Genomic DNA, 16,554 nt, shown 5'->3' with positions numbered 1-16,554 from the left:
AAGTGCTCCCATAACCACATACAGTGGAATAAATGCAATATCTTTATATCATTTTGCAAAAATCCCTTTGAAGTTACATAAAAAGCTGTTGTTTGTGACAAATAGTGTTATTTATGTGGTTTTTCATATGCTAAAACACCAAATTTTCTTTTTTTATGTTGTAAATACTATCTTTGATACTGTATAACTCTGGTTCTGTGTGCTCTAGCAGACTGCAGACAGTTCTGGTTGTTACCAGCAGCAGACAGTAAACACCCAAAAAAAGAATGAACTCATTAGCATGTCGCATTCAAAAGTTATTCTCATTTTACTGAAGTGTGCGAAAATAAATTTTTCATATAAATATTAATTTTTTGTTTTGCACATATAATAAATAGCAAGGGATTGATTATGAACACAACCAAAGAAAATGCTGTGAATGGACTCATTTTTTAGAGTAGGACCTAAAATAAAAGATGGTGTATCATTTGTGGCTATATGTGCTATCTGAGGCAGTCCACACTCAAGTTTCCCATATGTTTACAAAAGACAATTTTTTACCTCATTATTCATTCGATGATTGTTAGATAGGTGATGATAATAGGACAAAAATAACGCTGCAGACTTATTCCTGAGACTGAGAGCTTTCATTTGATATAAGACTTGCCCATGTTTGTCATACTTGAAAAACATGAAATATATGAATATTAAAAGATATTAAAAAATATCGGGGGGGTGATGGTGTAAATTAATTGTAAATAACTTTCTTACAGTAAAAGATATGTCAAAGTGATGCATATCTGCAGAAAGTAGAGAGTCTAAGCTTTCAAACAGTATCTCATATGTGGTACTGGGTCCATGACAGACCATTACAAATTACAGGAATATTTTATATTAAGTCAAAATAAGATAATTCTGGACCCGGTACAGGGTCCACAGAGTTAAAGAAGTTAAAAAATTCGTGTGAAATCCCCCTTTCAAATATTGTGCACAAAATCTACAGACTGCTTTTGTGGTACTTTTTGGAGATCACAGAGTGGGCATCCGCTTTGAGCTCAAATAAATTATGCATAAAACATTCAACTAATAATTTTATAAATATTTTTAAAAGTATTTTCAAAAATAATTTTTGCTTACAATTCCAAGATAAGGTAGTTAAAGTATTATCTAAAATAATTATTTCAATTTGCTAGCTCCATCTCAAAGTGCTTGCCAACTTAATGGAAAAATCGAACGGAAAGATGGATGTAGAAGATTGGGGGGTCATATTGTCGTATATGTACATGGGGGGCAAGGAAAAAGTTTGGGAACCACTGCTCTCTGCACTGCATTGAAAGGTCAAATTTGAGACATCTTTAGATGAACATTGGATTATCAGAGGAATCCTTGGATCATAAACGTGGAACATAAGAACAGCACTGCAGAAGATCCTCCATCAGTTTGTTAAACTCGTGATATTGCATTCACATGGTGTTTTTTATCTCAAATTTCATTAGGATGAAGGCGGCACCTCTTCAGAACAACATTTTAGCAGTCAGTTGATTTTAATTCACTCAGGGTCCATGCTTTTTAAGTTGTTAAATGCCCAAAATTCTATATGGCCAGAAAAGTCTTTTAATTTTAGGAGCTGAAAGTGTTAAATACAAGGAAAATACATTTTCCATCTCTTCTAAATGTCATAATAACACAGTGATTTATTATGTGATATTTCCACACCTACATAATCTGTTTAAGTCATCCTGAGTGAATTACAAATTTAATATTTTGTACACACAGCTTTGAAACCTTTATGAGTGTGGAAAAACTTGATACTTAAGCAAATTTATTTAGATCACGTGACATCTAAATGATTATGTGCAAAATAATGTGTTTTTCCTAATGGTTTAACGAGAACATGTGGTCAATCTCTCATTATCATAAATGCAAATGTCCTATTAAATATATATCCACATACATGAAGAGAACCCTTTCATCCATCTTATAAATTTGGGCCTTTACATAAACAAATGCTATTTTAAATAGATAGTACAGAGAATAAACAAGTTAATTGTACAGGTTACCCCGCGGTCATCTCAGGACACTGATGCGTCGAGGCGTGCCATAGCGCGTTCATGTGACCGCGCAGTAAAGATGCGTCCTAAAAGAGTTTGCATCGAGCCAAACTGCATCAGTTCTGAGTCCGACCGCCGCTCGACTTACATCTTTGGATGTCCTCTGTCGCTTTACATTTGTGTCGGGTGAAAGGGAAGATAACAGAAGAGAAAGAGTGAAGCTTTCAGCTATGGGAGTTACCGCGTCATCCGCGCAACGGGACAGCAGAGATGATGAAGACGCAGCGGCGGAGCAGCGGACTGCAGAGACGAGCGATGCTCCTGAGGATGACACGGTGAGATAAGCTAAACCTAAACACAGATGATCCTTAAAGCTTTACAGGTAACATCTTTCTCTTGGAAAATGTGAGTTGTGTGTCGCATAACAATGAGCTGCTACAGACAGATTATGGGGCATCGTGAATGCAGTTTGCTTCTAAACATGCCCAAAAATGATGTCAGTGCAGACGGCAGACTATTGACATGTGGTCAGATTTTTGACTCGGAAACTTTATTAAGAATATATTGCGCGTATAGGCCTACAACAGTGAAGGAATTTGAAGAGCATGATTAGTATTTACCTCTGTAGGAATGAAAAGAAATGCAGTTACAACAAAAATATACACTCTTAGATGGTACCATGTTGGTACAGATATGTAACTTTGAGGTACCAATATGCACATTTTTTTTAGGTACAAAAGTGAACTTTTGTTCTTGTACATTTTTTTGAGTGTACATGTAGATTTAGATGAGCTTGAATATGACAAGGGAGCAAAGGTTTGGGATTCAATTATTGTAACCACTTTTTGGTTTTGCTTAGTAAACCCTAGTAACCAAAAATGTATTCCGGTCTCACCACAATAATAATTTAACCATGGTATTTGTAAAACTACAATCATTCCACCAAATTGTTTCTACTTTCACATTTAGGCATTTACATTTAGCAGATGCTTTTATCCAAAGTGACTTACAAAGATTAGGAAACATTCTTCAATAAAAATCTATTTACTGACACATCAGAAACAACAAAACTGTATCACTGCCGTTTCCCTATCATGTGAATTGAATTTCTTAATTTGCTGTCTAAATCATTTTATTGTATTAGAATATAAAATGCATTTGTACACTTTTAAAAATATGTTCATGCCACATCACAACTCATCTTTCTGCAATATTTGGTACGTTTTATTAGTTGTTTAAGCCTAGTTTGTGTGTATTAATGAATTGGGATACAGTCGTGCTCTTTACCCAAAGGATAGATGGAATTTTCCTTTGCTGCACTCCACTGTACATCGATTTCCCACGTTAACATGATGAGGTCAGCTATAGTTTAACAGGAAGTCTGTAAATATGCATTTATTTTTTGTTGTAGTTATTTATAAATAATTAAAAGGCCCCTGGTTAAGCGACATTGTTAAACATTCAGAAAGTCCAGCCAGTCTGAATCCATGTATAAAGTTTTATTACATTTAAGATTAATTTTAAATAGTCATAAATAAAGTCAGTTTACTGATGATGAAAACATTGGAAATTTCAAATTGGTATCTGGGACGTGGACTTTTTGAATATTAGAAATATGCAAAAAATACATTTTTCCTCTTTTCTTGATTAATCATATAAGGATGTTTTGTTTAGATTGTGTGTCACAGATTCATCTGTGCATTTCTGTACACAGTTGCCACAGAGGAATGGACAGATCTCCAGTTTGAACCTAAAGACAAAGAACCATGCAGATGAAATAAATGGACACTTAACAGAGAGGGTACTTACAGATGGTGGGTAAAATTATATTACTACTATTATTCTCATTGGGCCATACACTCACAAATTAAAGTACAAAAGTTGTCACTGGGACTGTAGCTTTTAAAAATTTCCTAATATGCACCATTTTGGTATGCACCAATGTGTACCCTTGAGGTACCAATATGCACGTTATACAGTAGGTACAAATGTTTACTTTTTGAAAAGATACCACCCCAGTGACAACTTTTGTACATGAAAGCAAAAGGAATTGTCCCCTTCAATTTCTTTAAATTACCATTGAATTTATACATAAAATTTCCATACAAATTGATTTATAACACAGAAATGTTAAATACTTTTTAATGTTGTGTAAGTAAAGCCTAGTTTTTATTAATTGTTCCTTATTGTTTATGTTTCAAATATAAGAAGCACTTAATAATAATAATAATAATAATAATAATAATAATAATAATAATAATTATAATAATTATAATAATAATACCGTAGTAAAGATGCCGGTACAAATGTTTAATGTATTTACCATCCCTTGACACCCCTAAAAGGTTAGATTTATCAAAAATGTATATTCTGTTATCATTTACACAAATATTGTTTTTAAACATGTATGACTGTCTTCAGAGGAACACAAAATACAGAATGTTAAAGGGGCTGACAACCTCGGCCACCGTTTACCATTTACTGTTTGAAGCAAAATGAAGTTGAGTAAATGATGGTTTTAATCCTTTTTTAATTCTTGTCAGTTTGCTCAGGGTTTGTTACTGTGAAAGAAGACGGCAGAGAGACAATTAAAGACCTTCAGGATGTGGTCTCCCATCAACCAAACACAAACAAAACAACAAAGAACAAAAGCAGAGAGATGATTCATGAAGAGGATATTACCGTAACGGAGGAAACTATGGAGATTACAGAAGTAAACAGTATCAATGAAGTTGGTTTCAAAAAAGTATTTCGATTTGTTGGATTTAAGTTCACCCTGAAAAAAGACGCATGTGACAAAACTGACGGTGAAAGGCTACTAACAAATGATCAAGAAGAGGAAGAGGCAGACACATCAGATGATGATCTGGTGTCTGCCCAGCCCAAGACACCTGAAACTTCTCAAAAACCAAAAAATAAAACAGAGCTTGACCACGGCACAGGGAATATAGAAGTCATACCTGAGACAAAAAAGGCAAATGTGGTTGAAGCAAGTTATGAATCAGAAGAGCCGATGTCACCGATCAAGCATTTCTTTACACAGGGAATCTTTGGCAGTTTAAGAAACAAAAAGAAAGAAAATGAAATAGACAGAGAAACTAAGAAAGAGGAACTCAGAATAACTGATCAAATAGATGGTGTAGACTCAGAGAAGTCAGAGAGAACTGAAAAGATGGATAGTAAATGCATGTGCCTTGATATCCCTAGTATTATGTATGAAGAACCAAAAGATGCACAGCAGAAAGGGAGCACTTTATCTGCAGAAGAGTCTTTAGAGAAAGATAAGGTACAAGGAAGCCCCTTCAAAAGACTTTTTAGAAAATTTTCCTCAAGACGGCAGAGAGAAAATAAGCATGTGAAAATTGAAGATGAGGAAAAAGTCACAGAGTCATCCTTAGATTTGACAGAGGTCCAGAAAGAAGAGGAAGTACCAGTGGCTGGAGAATCAAAACATGCTGTGGAGGAGCAGGTTGCTGATGACAGCCCTCAAGAGTCCAAAAAGAAATCTGACTCCACCGTTTCCTGGGAGGCCCTGATTTGTGGCAGCTCTGCTAAAAAAAGAGCTAGACAAACAAACGAGGCTGAAACACAAGACGAATATGAGAAAACAACTGAATCTCCACTTGGAAGTTCTGTTGAGGGTGATTATGATCATCTTACATCCTCCAATGAGCAAGATGGGGAGGGAGAGGTAGGGTCAACATGGAAAACCTTTAAAAAAATGGTCACCCCCAAAAGGAAGGTGAGAACTGGAGAAGGTAGTTCATCCGAACATGAACCTTCAGACAGCGAAATTAACAAAGATGACTCATTTTCTGTGATGAAACTTATAACGGGGTGTAAAAAGAGAAGATCTGATGAAAGGCAGGAACAGACATCATCTGATGAGACTGGTAAGGATGTTGAAACAGGTGATGAAGATGACGAAACACCAGCTATTATTCCTTTGTCGGAGTATGAAATAGTTGAACCTGAAAGTGTAAAAGAGGTGAAGGATCAACAATCTGAAGCTACAAGCGAACATGAGATGCCAGAGGTGAATTCACAAGAGTTAGAACAGGACACGCCCAATGAGTCTGAACCCAAGCAGGTTGCAGGTAAAGTTTCAAATAATGCGAGACCATTAATCATACATGTTCGATCAGAGGACTTTGAAGAACTGACAGACTTTGTAAGTAAATACCAACAACTGAGTGATATACCAGAGGAAGGGATCATAGAGGAAAGCATCCAAACACCAACAACATCTGCTGAATGGGTAACACAGGATGACACCTTAGCAGAAGACATTGTAGATTTGACAGCTGATGCGGTCACCGCTCCAGAGCCTGCAAGTGAGGAATTTGTTGGGGATAACAGTACTGAAATGGTCTCGGCACTCTCCCAACTTACAGAATCAGCCAGGACGTCTGAAAACGTCACTCCAGTGTCGGCTGAATATGGTGTGCAAATGTCAAATATGATCTTTCAAGAAGGTCTTCAATCCATCTGCATGACTCCAAGCCTTCAATCAGTAACAACGAAGGATGAAAGCCAAGAATCTCTAGCAGTGTCATTTTCACCTTATATAATACATACAACCACAGGAGGAGAAACTAAAGTTTTGGTTGCACATATGAGAACAGAGGCATCGGCAATATGTACAGGCCTTAAATCTCAAGAAATAGAATCTGTTGAAGAATTTCTCAATGCACCTTTAGTAGAGGCGACACCTGAAGTAAGCGATGCTGTCCCAACTGAATTAGTGACTGATAACCTTACAGATGCACCTGAAGTAGCAGGATTTGGGACAGATGAGGTCTATGAAGCTCAAATGTGGGAAGTGAAGACAGAGTGTCGGGAAGTAATTATAACAACTACGAATGAAGTAGAAGAAGCTGCCACCAAAACTGAACTAGATGTAGAGCAAGCAATTCAACTGATGGCAGAGCCACTTATGGAAGTGACGGTGGAGTCCCATGTGGTGCATATGGTGGATGAAAAAGAGGAATGTATAACAGAACTAGTAACTGGTGTTCAACTCAGAACGGCTGAAATGCCAATAATTGATACAATGCAAAGTGAAGCTTTGTTGGATCAGGTCATTACAGAATACACCCTTGGTCCTGAAACAGAGGGTCCATTACATTTAAGGTTGGAGGAACAACCTGTAAACTACACTGAAGTAACTGCTAAAGTTGAGAAAGAGTCAACAGACGAAAAGGTACACATAGAAGTTGAATTGAATCATACAGATGAACATGAAATACAAGTGGACATAAAAGATGCAATCCCAAATACAGCAGAAACAGAAATAAATGATGTGTATGAAGTGATTTCAGCAGGTGATTCAGCAGTGATTATGAAGGACATTAAAGAAAAAGTGGAAGATACTATTGAGGAAAAGATTGCACAGCAGGACATTAAGGACATAACTGCAGAGCTGAGTATAAATGTTTTTGCATTAGGAGTGGATCGAAATATTAACACCGAACCCATTTCAGAAACTGCAGTTGAATCATTATCCAGAGTGCAGTTTGAAGAAAAACAACTGGAGATGGCAAGCAAGGAGGTGTTGCTTCCAGGAATAGTGTTAGTTGAGGAGACTGTAGAAGTGGATGAAGTTACAACAGAACTTGACATGTCTATCAACAAAGTGGATACTGATGTGGACAATATCAGGGTGATGGAAAGTGCAAGTGAAGAAGTAGACACCACTGATACTTCTAAAAAAGAGAAACTTGCAGAGATGCAAGAGGATCAGTTTACAAACTCTGAAAGTGATGATTCGGAAAATGTAGAGGTTTTCGCTTATGCAAATATTTGTACGGTATTTCCTGAAATAATTGAGCAGGATGTAGGAATTGTTAATGTAGAGACAGCTCATGCATTTAAGGCTAAAGATGTTTCTGAGATTTCAATGGATGTATTAGAGAACAAAGAAATAACAACATGTCCTGGAGATAGTTCAAAAGTAATACTGACAGATCTTGAGTCTGTGATGCCCCAAGATGAGATAAGAGAAGCTGAGACAGAGGAAATTGGACACAGTCCAAAAACAACTAAGAAAGTTAAGACTGGTGAAGTATTAGAGACAGTTGTCATTACTGAGAACACAACAAACCAGTCAGAGAAACCTGTAGAGGTCCAACTAGAAGTGCAGGCACTTGCAATATCTGAGCTAACACAGACAACAGAACAAGAGGATACATCAACAATGCCTCTGATAAGTGGTGAAGCAATGGGTGGTGACCAAATGGACCAGGCAAGAGTACAGTCAGTAACAGTAGCTATTCCAGAAATAAAAGACAAGATCCCTGAGTTTACCGAACTGGAACCTGAAAGCCCAAAGCCAACTCTAACTGAAGTGACTGTAACAGCTTTGACCGAGTCTGTACAAATGGCACAAAACAATGCTGCTCTGCAAATAGACAACAATACTGTGATTGAACAGAGGGATGAAGCAACAGAAAAGACCAGGCTTACATGTGAACCTCCTGAACAATTATTAGAAAAACCAGTAGCAATGGAGTTAAAAATAGAAAAGGCAGAAATTAAAGATGTAATACCAGCAGTAACATATCTGAAAGAGAAGAAATCTGCTGTTACCACACCAGAAGTAGCACCCATAGTACATGTCCCGCTGTTGACCTCTGAAATTAAAGCAGAAACACCAGAAGTTACCGTTTCTGAGATACAAACACAAGAAGCAATTGAACTCAGGGCAGCAACTCTTGAAATGCCAGAACCAAAGGTAGAAAAGCCTATGGTGGCAGAAGTTAAAATAGAGACTCAGCTGAGCGTGGAGACACTAGTCGTGACATCAGTGGTTACAGAACTTAAAGTAGAAACACCAGTGGTTGCATCCATGGCAAAAACTGTTGATACACACACTTCTGCTATAACATCACTGAACAAACAGACTGATACCTCAATGCTGACAACAGTGGTCAGAAAGCAAGAAGTGGATTTCACCACTTTGATGGTGACATCAGCTGCAGCTCCAGACTTACTTACACCAATTGTGACTCTAGACAGCAGGTCAGTGGAAGAAACATCTGTTGGGACTCTAATGGAAGAAGCACCACCTGTTGATCCAGTGGTAAACACAGTTGTAGAGATGCACAATGTGATCACAGTGGTAGAGACACCTAACATACTAACAGAGGCTGCACCTACAGTAGACACTACAACTGGAACAACAGTAGCAGCAGAAACAGTCAAACTCACTGAAGCTTTAGTGGCACAGACATCAGCCGGGCCCCCAGTGCTAGAAATGCCAAACCTGGTGGTGCAGACACCAGTTTTAGATTTAGTGGTAGTGGCACCAGCTCTAGCTCCTGCTGTGGAGACACAAGCTGTTGTTTTAGTGACAGAGGCTGAACCTGCAGTTGCAGTCACACCAGAAGAAACATCAGCTATGAGCCCAGTAGTCGAAACTCCAGTTACTTCCATCACATCACCTAAACCAACTGTGGCTGCAATGGCACAGACATTAGTTGTGACAACAGTGGAAGAAACAACAGCATTGGTTACAGATACAGCATTGGTAACAGAGGTTGTCGGTCCGATGTCAGGAATGTTATCTGTGAGTCCAGAAGAAGAAACATCATGTATGACACAAATGGTAGAAACACCAGATCTGGATTCAGTGATGGTAACACAGCCTGCGTCTCAACTTGTTACCTCTGATGTGACTACTATAGCAGAAACATCAGTTGTAATTCCAGTAACTAAAACTTCAGCAGTTGTAGTGGCAGAGACTCCAGTGGTACTGACACCAGCTCTGGTTTCAGTGATTGTAAGAGAGGCTGCAACTCCAGAAATTACACCAACAATGACTGCAGTACTAGAAGTTTCAGCCATGGACCTAGTCGTGGAAACCACATCAAATCTAACTGCAGATACCCCAGTTATGATTCCAGAGAAAACCCTGACTGTAGTTTCAGTTGAAAAAACACTCAATGTGACCCTACCAGTGGAAACACCAGTTGTGGGTGGTTTAATAGAGACATCTACTAGGACTTCAGTACCAGAGGCATCACAAGTACCTCCAGCAGTAGAGATACCTGCTATTGCATCAATAGTTGTGCCTCCAGATGTAATGGCGACGTTAAATGAAACAATGTTGCAGGACAAAACAGAAACAAAGACGGAGCCTTCAGTTGAGGCTGAAGATGATGTTAAACCATCACTCGTGAATCAGAAAGAGGTAAAGACATTTGCTTCTTCAGGTAAAACCAAGGGCTTCCTGCAGCATGAAGCACCCATGGTCACTCCAACAGAACCTCAGTCACTGGTAGAAGATGTGTGGGAGGATGCTGTAGATAATGTTGGAGATGACCATTGTCAAATGATGCAAACAGATGTTTCACCCCAAGAAGTATCTGATTCTGGGATCTGAGCATTGACTTGCCACACAACATGGATAATATCAGGGAGCTGGTAAGTGGTTTCTTTGCATAACATTCAAAAATCATCACACTTAAATTTAGTTTTTTTGTTGTTGTCAGGATTTTTTTTTTTAAATAATCACATTCATTTTGATGATTTTGTGTGCAGGTTTTCTAAGTGCGACTAGTCTTCAATCATTCTGAACTAGCAGCATCTCCATCACCAGGAGCTCTATACAGGAATATACGTCTACAAAGAAATCACCAAGACACTGAGAAAGAAAATAGAGTTGCATTACTGAATGTCCAGAAGGAAAGTGATAAACCAAAAAAATATGTTTTGTTTAACACAGGGGTAAGCAACGTCGGTCCTGTAGTGCTGATGTCCTGCAAGGTTTAGCTCCAGTTCTAATCAAGCACACCTGAATAAGCTAATCAAGTGTCACCTGAAAACTACAGGTAGGCATGGTTTTATCAGGGTTGGAGCTAAAATCTGCAGGACATCGGCACTCCAGGACCGACGTTGCCTACTTTAACCGATAGATTGTTCTCTTATAAATCGCTACAGACTTGGGTTTAAACCCATGCCATTTTGCGCTGCTAACGCAATGCTCTACAACTATCACTTTTAAACATGCTAAACAGTTATTAAACCTCTTTTTGCACTCTTATTGTCTTTGTATACCATGATGTGTACAGTTTGGGCAGATATATTTTTTCAGTATGCAAGCACGCAAAAGTAAATTGCTGGACTGTCCCAGTGTTTTCATTTTAAACGTATATGAATGTTCTATAGGAAACACAATGAGGGTCAATATAATACTGCACTACACATGACCAATGTCTAAGCTGCCTTCCCAGTATTAAGAGTTCTAAAAGCAATCTAGCAAGTATTTGGGGCATCTGTATAATTTTCTTTCGACTTAAGGGGGTCACACACCAGATGGTAAGCGGCGCGTCTAGGACAACTCTGAGGTATCGTACACTGGACATGCATATAAATAGCGCAATCTTAGTCAGATAGCATCTACTTAAAAATGCAAAATATTCGCTAACGATTTTGGAAAAATATGATGTTATTTAATGTTAAACTATGTGAGTGGCGTTGAGCAGCGTCCAGCCGCCAACAGGCACCACCGGTGTGCGTACATTCATAGAAAATAATGTGATCCGTTTTTAGATTCATGACGCTATGCAACGCGACGCTTCTCGTCCGGTGTGCGACCCCCTTTATTCTAACATATGCATACATGCAATTCAGCTATGAGGCCTTTAAAAACACTGGTACACACTGTTTGACTATGCATTAACAACAAAATATAACAGTATTTTTGTTTTTAGATTTTGTTAAAAACAGTATGGATTAATACAAATTATATTTCAAGTTTTATTTAAATAAAGTACATTTAAAATGTCTTTGGCCAGCGTGGATGAAGTGACTGTAGAGCACACCAGAATACCATTTTTGTTATTTTGGGGGAGATAAGACGACTCGAAAACTGAAAAAAAGGTTTTATTTTTTCACTCATTTCAAGCTCAGTAGTATGATTCTGACTAAGGAAAAAAAATTATTTACAATCTCTTAAATTCCAAATGAATGTAGTGGACCTTAAATTATACGTTTAACCGAGTTTAATACAGACAGTGACCGATAAAAAAATATTGTTAAACATTTCCACTAACTTGTAACATGGCATCTTCAGATTGAACCTGAGGTGTCGTTACTAAACTCTCGTTCTCATTCACCCCCAGTGAATTGTCTACCAAAGGTTCAGTTTCGTCCTTAACCAAACACTGATGTTTGAGTACCTCCGATGGGCTACCAAAAGGTACGGCACACATTCTGCATTTGTAGGGTCTCTCTGAAGTCTGGAACAGAGCTTCCACCTGACTGTTGTCTTCTCCACCACACACAACCAGACTTTGCTTGTTGACCATAATGTACGAATCTGAACCCTGATTTGAACAAACGTGTCGAGCGGCTTGATTCGCTCGGCAGAAGCTCTTTCCGCAAGAGCTACACTTGTATGGCTTTCCTGTGTGAATATACATGTGTTCACGCCAGTGGCTCTTCTGAATAAACTTGCGGGCACAGGTCGGGCACTCAAATTTACGGCGCTTCATTTCACGATCCATGTCTGTGCCCTCCATGGTGTCAATATCAGCAATATCAGAAGGAGGTGGAGTATCCTCCATCCATGCATGTTGATCGATATCACTTATAACATCACTGTCATGATGCAAATGCTCCTCTTCCATTTCTTGACCGCTGTAATCATTTTGTATAGAGGATGCCTGTGTTTCTGTTGCTTGGTTGGTATGAACAAGCAGATGTGCCTTCAACTTGGACCTTTGGTAAAAACGTATACCACAATAATTGCAGGTGTAACGCTTTCTAGAGGAAGTAGTTCTTCTCATTATTCCAAACGTGAGGTGTCGGACCATTGAAGCGGCTGTGTTCTGGGTGGGCGATTCTATGCCAACAGGTCGTGGAGATCTGTACTCCATATCAGAAACGTCTGAACATCCCCGGCCCACGTTTTCAAAGCTTTTAGCAAAAGGATCATCTTTGCATGCTGTATTTCTGTTGGACGCACCGCAAGCCTGGTCAGAAATCTGTATGCCATAAAGCGAGTTTGTCAAGGGCACGTACTGGGACTCGGGATTCATAAGAAGACTTGCCTCCTGTAATAAGGGGTAAGCATGCAGGAACTTCACACCCTGCTCCAGATAAACTGGGTCAATGGGCTCGGTGGTAAATTTTCCGGTGTACATCAGGTTAAGCAGGTAGCTAAAGATTTCGGGCTGTATATCCGAAGGTTTCAGTCGAACACAGTCACTACAAAAGAAAATCAGATGCTTGTTTGAACCCAGAGTGCATTTAAAATACTGTGAAAGAGGTTACTAAAGTATATATAGAGCAAATCCTTAATGCAGTAGCTCATTCTGTATTAAAGGGGAATTTTTTTTGTTAATTTAACAAGATGTAATATATATTTGCATAATATGTGCCCTTTAATAAAAATAATATAGTAGTCAATTGCTGTGTGCAGTTTTTCATGTTTAGGAGAATGTTAACATTACCTGTCTTGATGAATGAACAGCATACGGAAGTAGTTTGAAAAAGCCGCGAGAACAGCTTTGTGGGCTTTGAAAAGTACATCACCAATGACGACAGTACAGTCACAGAGGAAACCAAACTCCCTCTGAGCATTCAGACGCTTCAGAAGAACAAGACCATGATGTGCCAGGTCCATTTTTCAACCTAAACGCACAAAATAAACGTAATGACATTTTGGCTTAAAGGAACATGCCGACATTTTGGGATTTTAGCTTATTCATCGTATCCCCCACAGGGCTCCAGACTAACTTTTTTCACTAGGAGCACAGTGGCCCCCAACTGAAAATTTTAGGGGCGCAACCAGAAAATTTAGGGGCACACACCGTAAATCAACATGCTAACCAAATATTCACATTTCTACTCATTTCCACTGTATTACTAATTCACGAGTTCGCATTAACATGTAATCGATAGGGAATGAGATAAAGCATATTTGGCGTGCTGTCCGAGGAGAGGGCTCCGAGCTCGGAATTTTAGCCTGAACCTAGAGTACTCCTCCCTCTTTAATTGTGAAAAATGAATCTAGATGAGAGTGAGGTGATGGGGTGGAGGAGGGATGCTGCAAAAAATCTGTCACGGGACAGAGGTGAGGGACTGCCATTTATAGGCACCTCTTTGCACTGATTGGTTGGATCACATGACCATGAAAAAGATCAAATTCACTGGTCGCACATGTGCGACTGGATGTAAAATTCAGTTGCACACTCTCAAATTTTGGTGGCAAAATGCCACCATTTGGTGACAGTCTGGAGCCCTGACTGTAAGGTAAGTCCATACATACCTTTTTCATCTTCGTGCGTCCTGAAACTCTGTCTGACATACCCACAGCTAGCTTAGCTTAGCACAAAGACTGGAAGTAAATGGCTCCAGCTAGCATAATGCTCAACATAGGAAAATGTTGGTGTTATTTTGCCACTTATTGGGAGCAGTATGCTAGCTGGAGCCATTCACTTCCAGTCTTTGTGCTAAGCTAAGCTAGCGGTGGGTGCGTCAGATAGAGTAACAGGTATGTATGGACCTATCTAACTCTGGGGGATACAGTAAATAAGCTAAAATCCCAAAATGTCAGCGTGTTCCTTTAAAGGAATAATAGTCAACCAAAAATAGAAATTTAGCCCAGAATTTACTCACCTTAACGCCATCCTAGGTGTATATGAGTTTCTTTCTTTATTCAAACACATTTATATAAGTTATATTAAATAATTTCTTGGGGCCTCATAAAAGACTAGTAGAAACTGCCCTAAATTTGATCTTACGGTCATTTCTCAAAAGTGCGTACATGTGATTCATAAAACGACGCACACATGCCTCATTTTCAGATGTGAAATGTATAATTTGAAAATGGCATGCGTTTCCATAAACCTGCAGCAATTGGACAAAACCCTGACGTGGCACTAAGCACTTTACCACATCAAAGACGTTTTAATAAATATGAATGTTGCAGTAGATTTTTTTTGCAAAGGAAGAGCCAGGGGCCCCGTTCACACATATGTGAGCATAGTGTGTGCGTATGTACACTTATAAATGAGGCCCTGGCTCTTACTAGCATGCTTGAACAGCAATAATTTTTTTGCAGCCCATCATCATCAAAATATGAAATCATAAATGAATCCAGTGGGTTAATATACTTTATGTCTTTTAAAGTGAAACGATACGTTTGAGAGAGAAAAGTATTTTGAGCATGTTTAGCGATCAATACGTCACATGTTCACGCAACACGCAACACACCAGCTCCATCCAACTAGATGCATTTACATTCAAATGCAACTTATTGTTTACTAAATACACTCAAAATACAAATAGTACTTTCATAAACTTATTGCTTCACTTGAAGACATATATACATATATATAAATGTGTCCAGTTTAAGTAAGGAATTCATATACACCTAGAATCGTATTAAGGCGAGTAAATTATGGGGCTATTATTAATTTTCAGTGAACTATTCCTTTAAGTTAGTTTTATGCACATGCAACATAAGCACCATATAAGGTCCATATAAGCATATCTTAGTATTCTGTGAAAATATATTTGGTTTCATACTGGGACCCTTACAGACTTAAAAGGGTATGAATGTCATTGTTTCTATGAAATTGCTTTAGATAAAATAAACAGATTCGAAATTAAAAACGTGCTTGTACACGTTCCAGTTGTCAAACATTAGCAATAGTTAATGTGATGATCTACACATGTGGTTAATCTGATGACACACCTGTGTGAACTTGAGGGGAAACTCACATACATCACCTTTGACTAGAAATGCAAAAATCGTTCAGAAAGCTACGTTTGTATGCAAATGTAACTTTGTTTAAAATGTGTTTCGTTTAATGCATTGACATTCAGAAACTTTAATTGGCCTATCAAAATACTTTGGGGGAACTGTTTGCATAACTGTTATGTATAGTTTTGAATACACTGTGTACGTGCGCGCGCGCGCTCCGCCCATGCTGCTAAATTCCGAGTATTAAAAGTTTCCGCAAACGCAGAGGAAAGCGCGCTCGCGCAATACAATTCAACAATAACTATTTTTATTGATCAAGATAGTCATACGATTAACCCAAAACGACAAACGTTCATCCTCCGCAATGAAAGTAATCGATAGTGTTCATGGTTAACAACAACAGTCAACGGTTTACTAAATTATATTTAAATAAGTGAGACGACCCTTCAGTTTTCCACTTACCCGCTCTGTTTACGCCACAGAAATCTTCATTAAAGTCTTTAGTTCAATGTGTGAGCTGAGAAACGTAGAGAACTCGAGCGAGTGAAATGAGTTCAGTCATCCGCTGCTTTTCCGGAGCGTTTGAGTCACATGACACGAGCGCGCGCCGCTCTCCGACTGTCAATCGCCAGAGATCCGTCAATCAATTAATCACCCGCGATGACGTCATGACGAAATCCTATCCGTGACTAGTTTTGGAGAAGAAAACTAACAAACTATCGAATGATGAATAAATTGATTGTATTTAAAACTAAATCATCATGTCAAGATGTCATTTTCAGGGCATGGATTAATGTCATTAAATAATAT

General features: G+C 38.5%; 2 protein-coding genes across 3 annotated transcripts; one reads left to right on the top strand and one right to left on the bottom strand.

Annotated features, from left to right (window-relative positions):
- Positions 1 to 1,951: 1,951 nt before the first annotated feature.
- On the top strand, positions 1,952 to 11,071 carry akap12a (A kinase (PRKA) anchor protein 12a). Of its 2 annotated transcripts, none has more exons than XM_065254169.1 (4): positions 1,952 to 2,365; positions 3,745 to 3,844; positions 4,574 to 10,454; positions 10,572 to 11,071. In XM_065254169.1, exons 1-3 carry the CDS (start codon positions 2,261 to 2,263, stop codon positions 10,411 to 10,413), a joined length of 6,045 nt encoding a protein of 2,014 aa, XP_065110241.1. In that variant the 5' UTR covers positions 1,952 to 2,260; the 3' UTR covers positions 10,414 to 10,454; positions 10,572 to 11,071. The 2 variants fall into 2 exon arrangements, with proteins under 2 accessions (XP_065110241.1, XP_065110251.1); XM_065254179.1 differs by having other exon boundaries at positions 2,352 to 2,412.
- A 152-nt stretch (positions 11,072 to 11,223) lies between these two features.
- zbtb2a (zinc finger and BTB domain containing 2a) lies at positions 11,224 to 16,504 on the bottom strand. The gene is made up of 3 exons (XM_065254189.1): positions 16,207 to 16,504; positions 13,487 to 13,667; positions 11,224 to 13,241 (listed from the first exon to the last, which is right to left on the bottom strand). Exons 2-3 carry the CDS (start codon positions 13,657 to 13,659, stop codon positions 12,068 to 12,070), a joined length of 1,347 nt encoding a protein of 448 aa, XP_065110261.1. The 5' UTR covers positions 13,660 to 13,667; positions 16,207 to 16,504; the 3' UTR covers positions 11,224 to 12,067.
- Between the last annotated feature and the right edge of the window lie 50 nt (positions 16,505 to 16,554).

This window comes from Paramisgurnus dabryanus, chromosome 17 (genome assembly GCF_030506205.2).
Source record: "Paramisgurnus dabryanus chromosome 17, PD_genome_1.1, whole genome shotgun sequence".
Classification (NCBI taxonomy): domain Eukaryota; kingdom Metazoa; phylum Chordata; class Actinopteri; order Cypriniformes; family Cobitidae; genus Paramisgurnus; species Paramisgurnus dabryanus.
The sequence above is the reverse complement of the archived record's forward strand: the minus strand, read 5'-3'. Positions and strand labels throughout refer to the sequence as shown.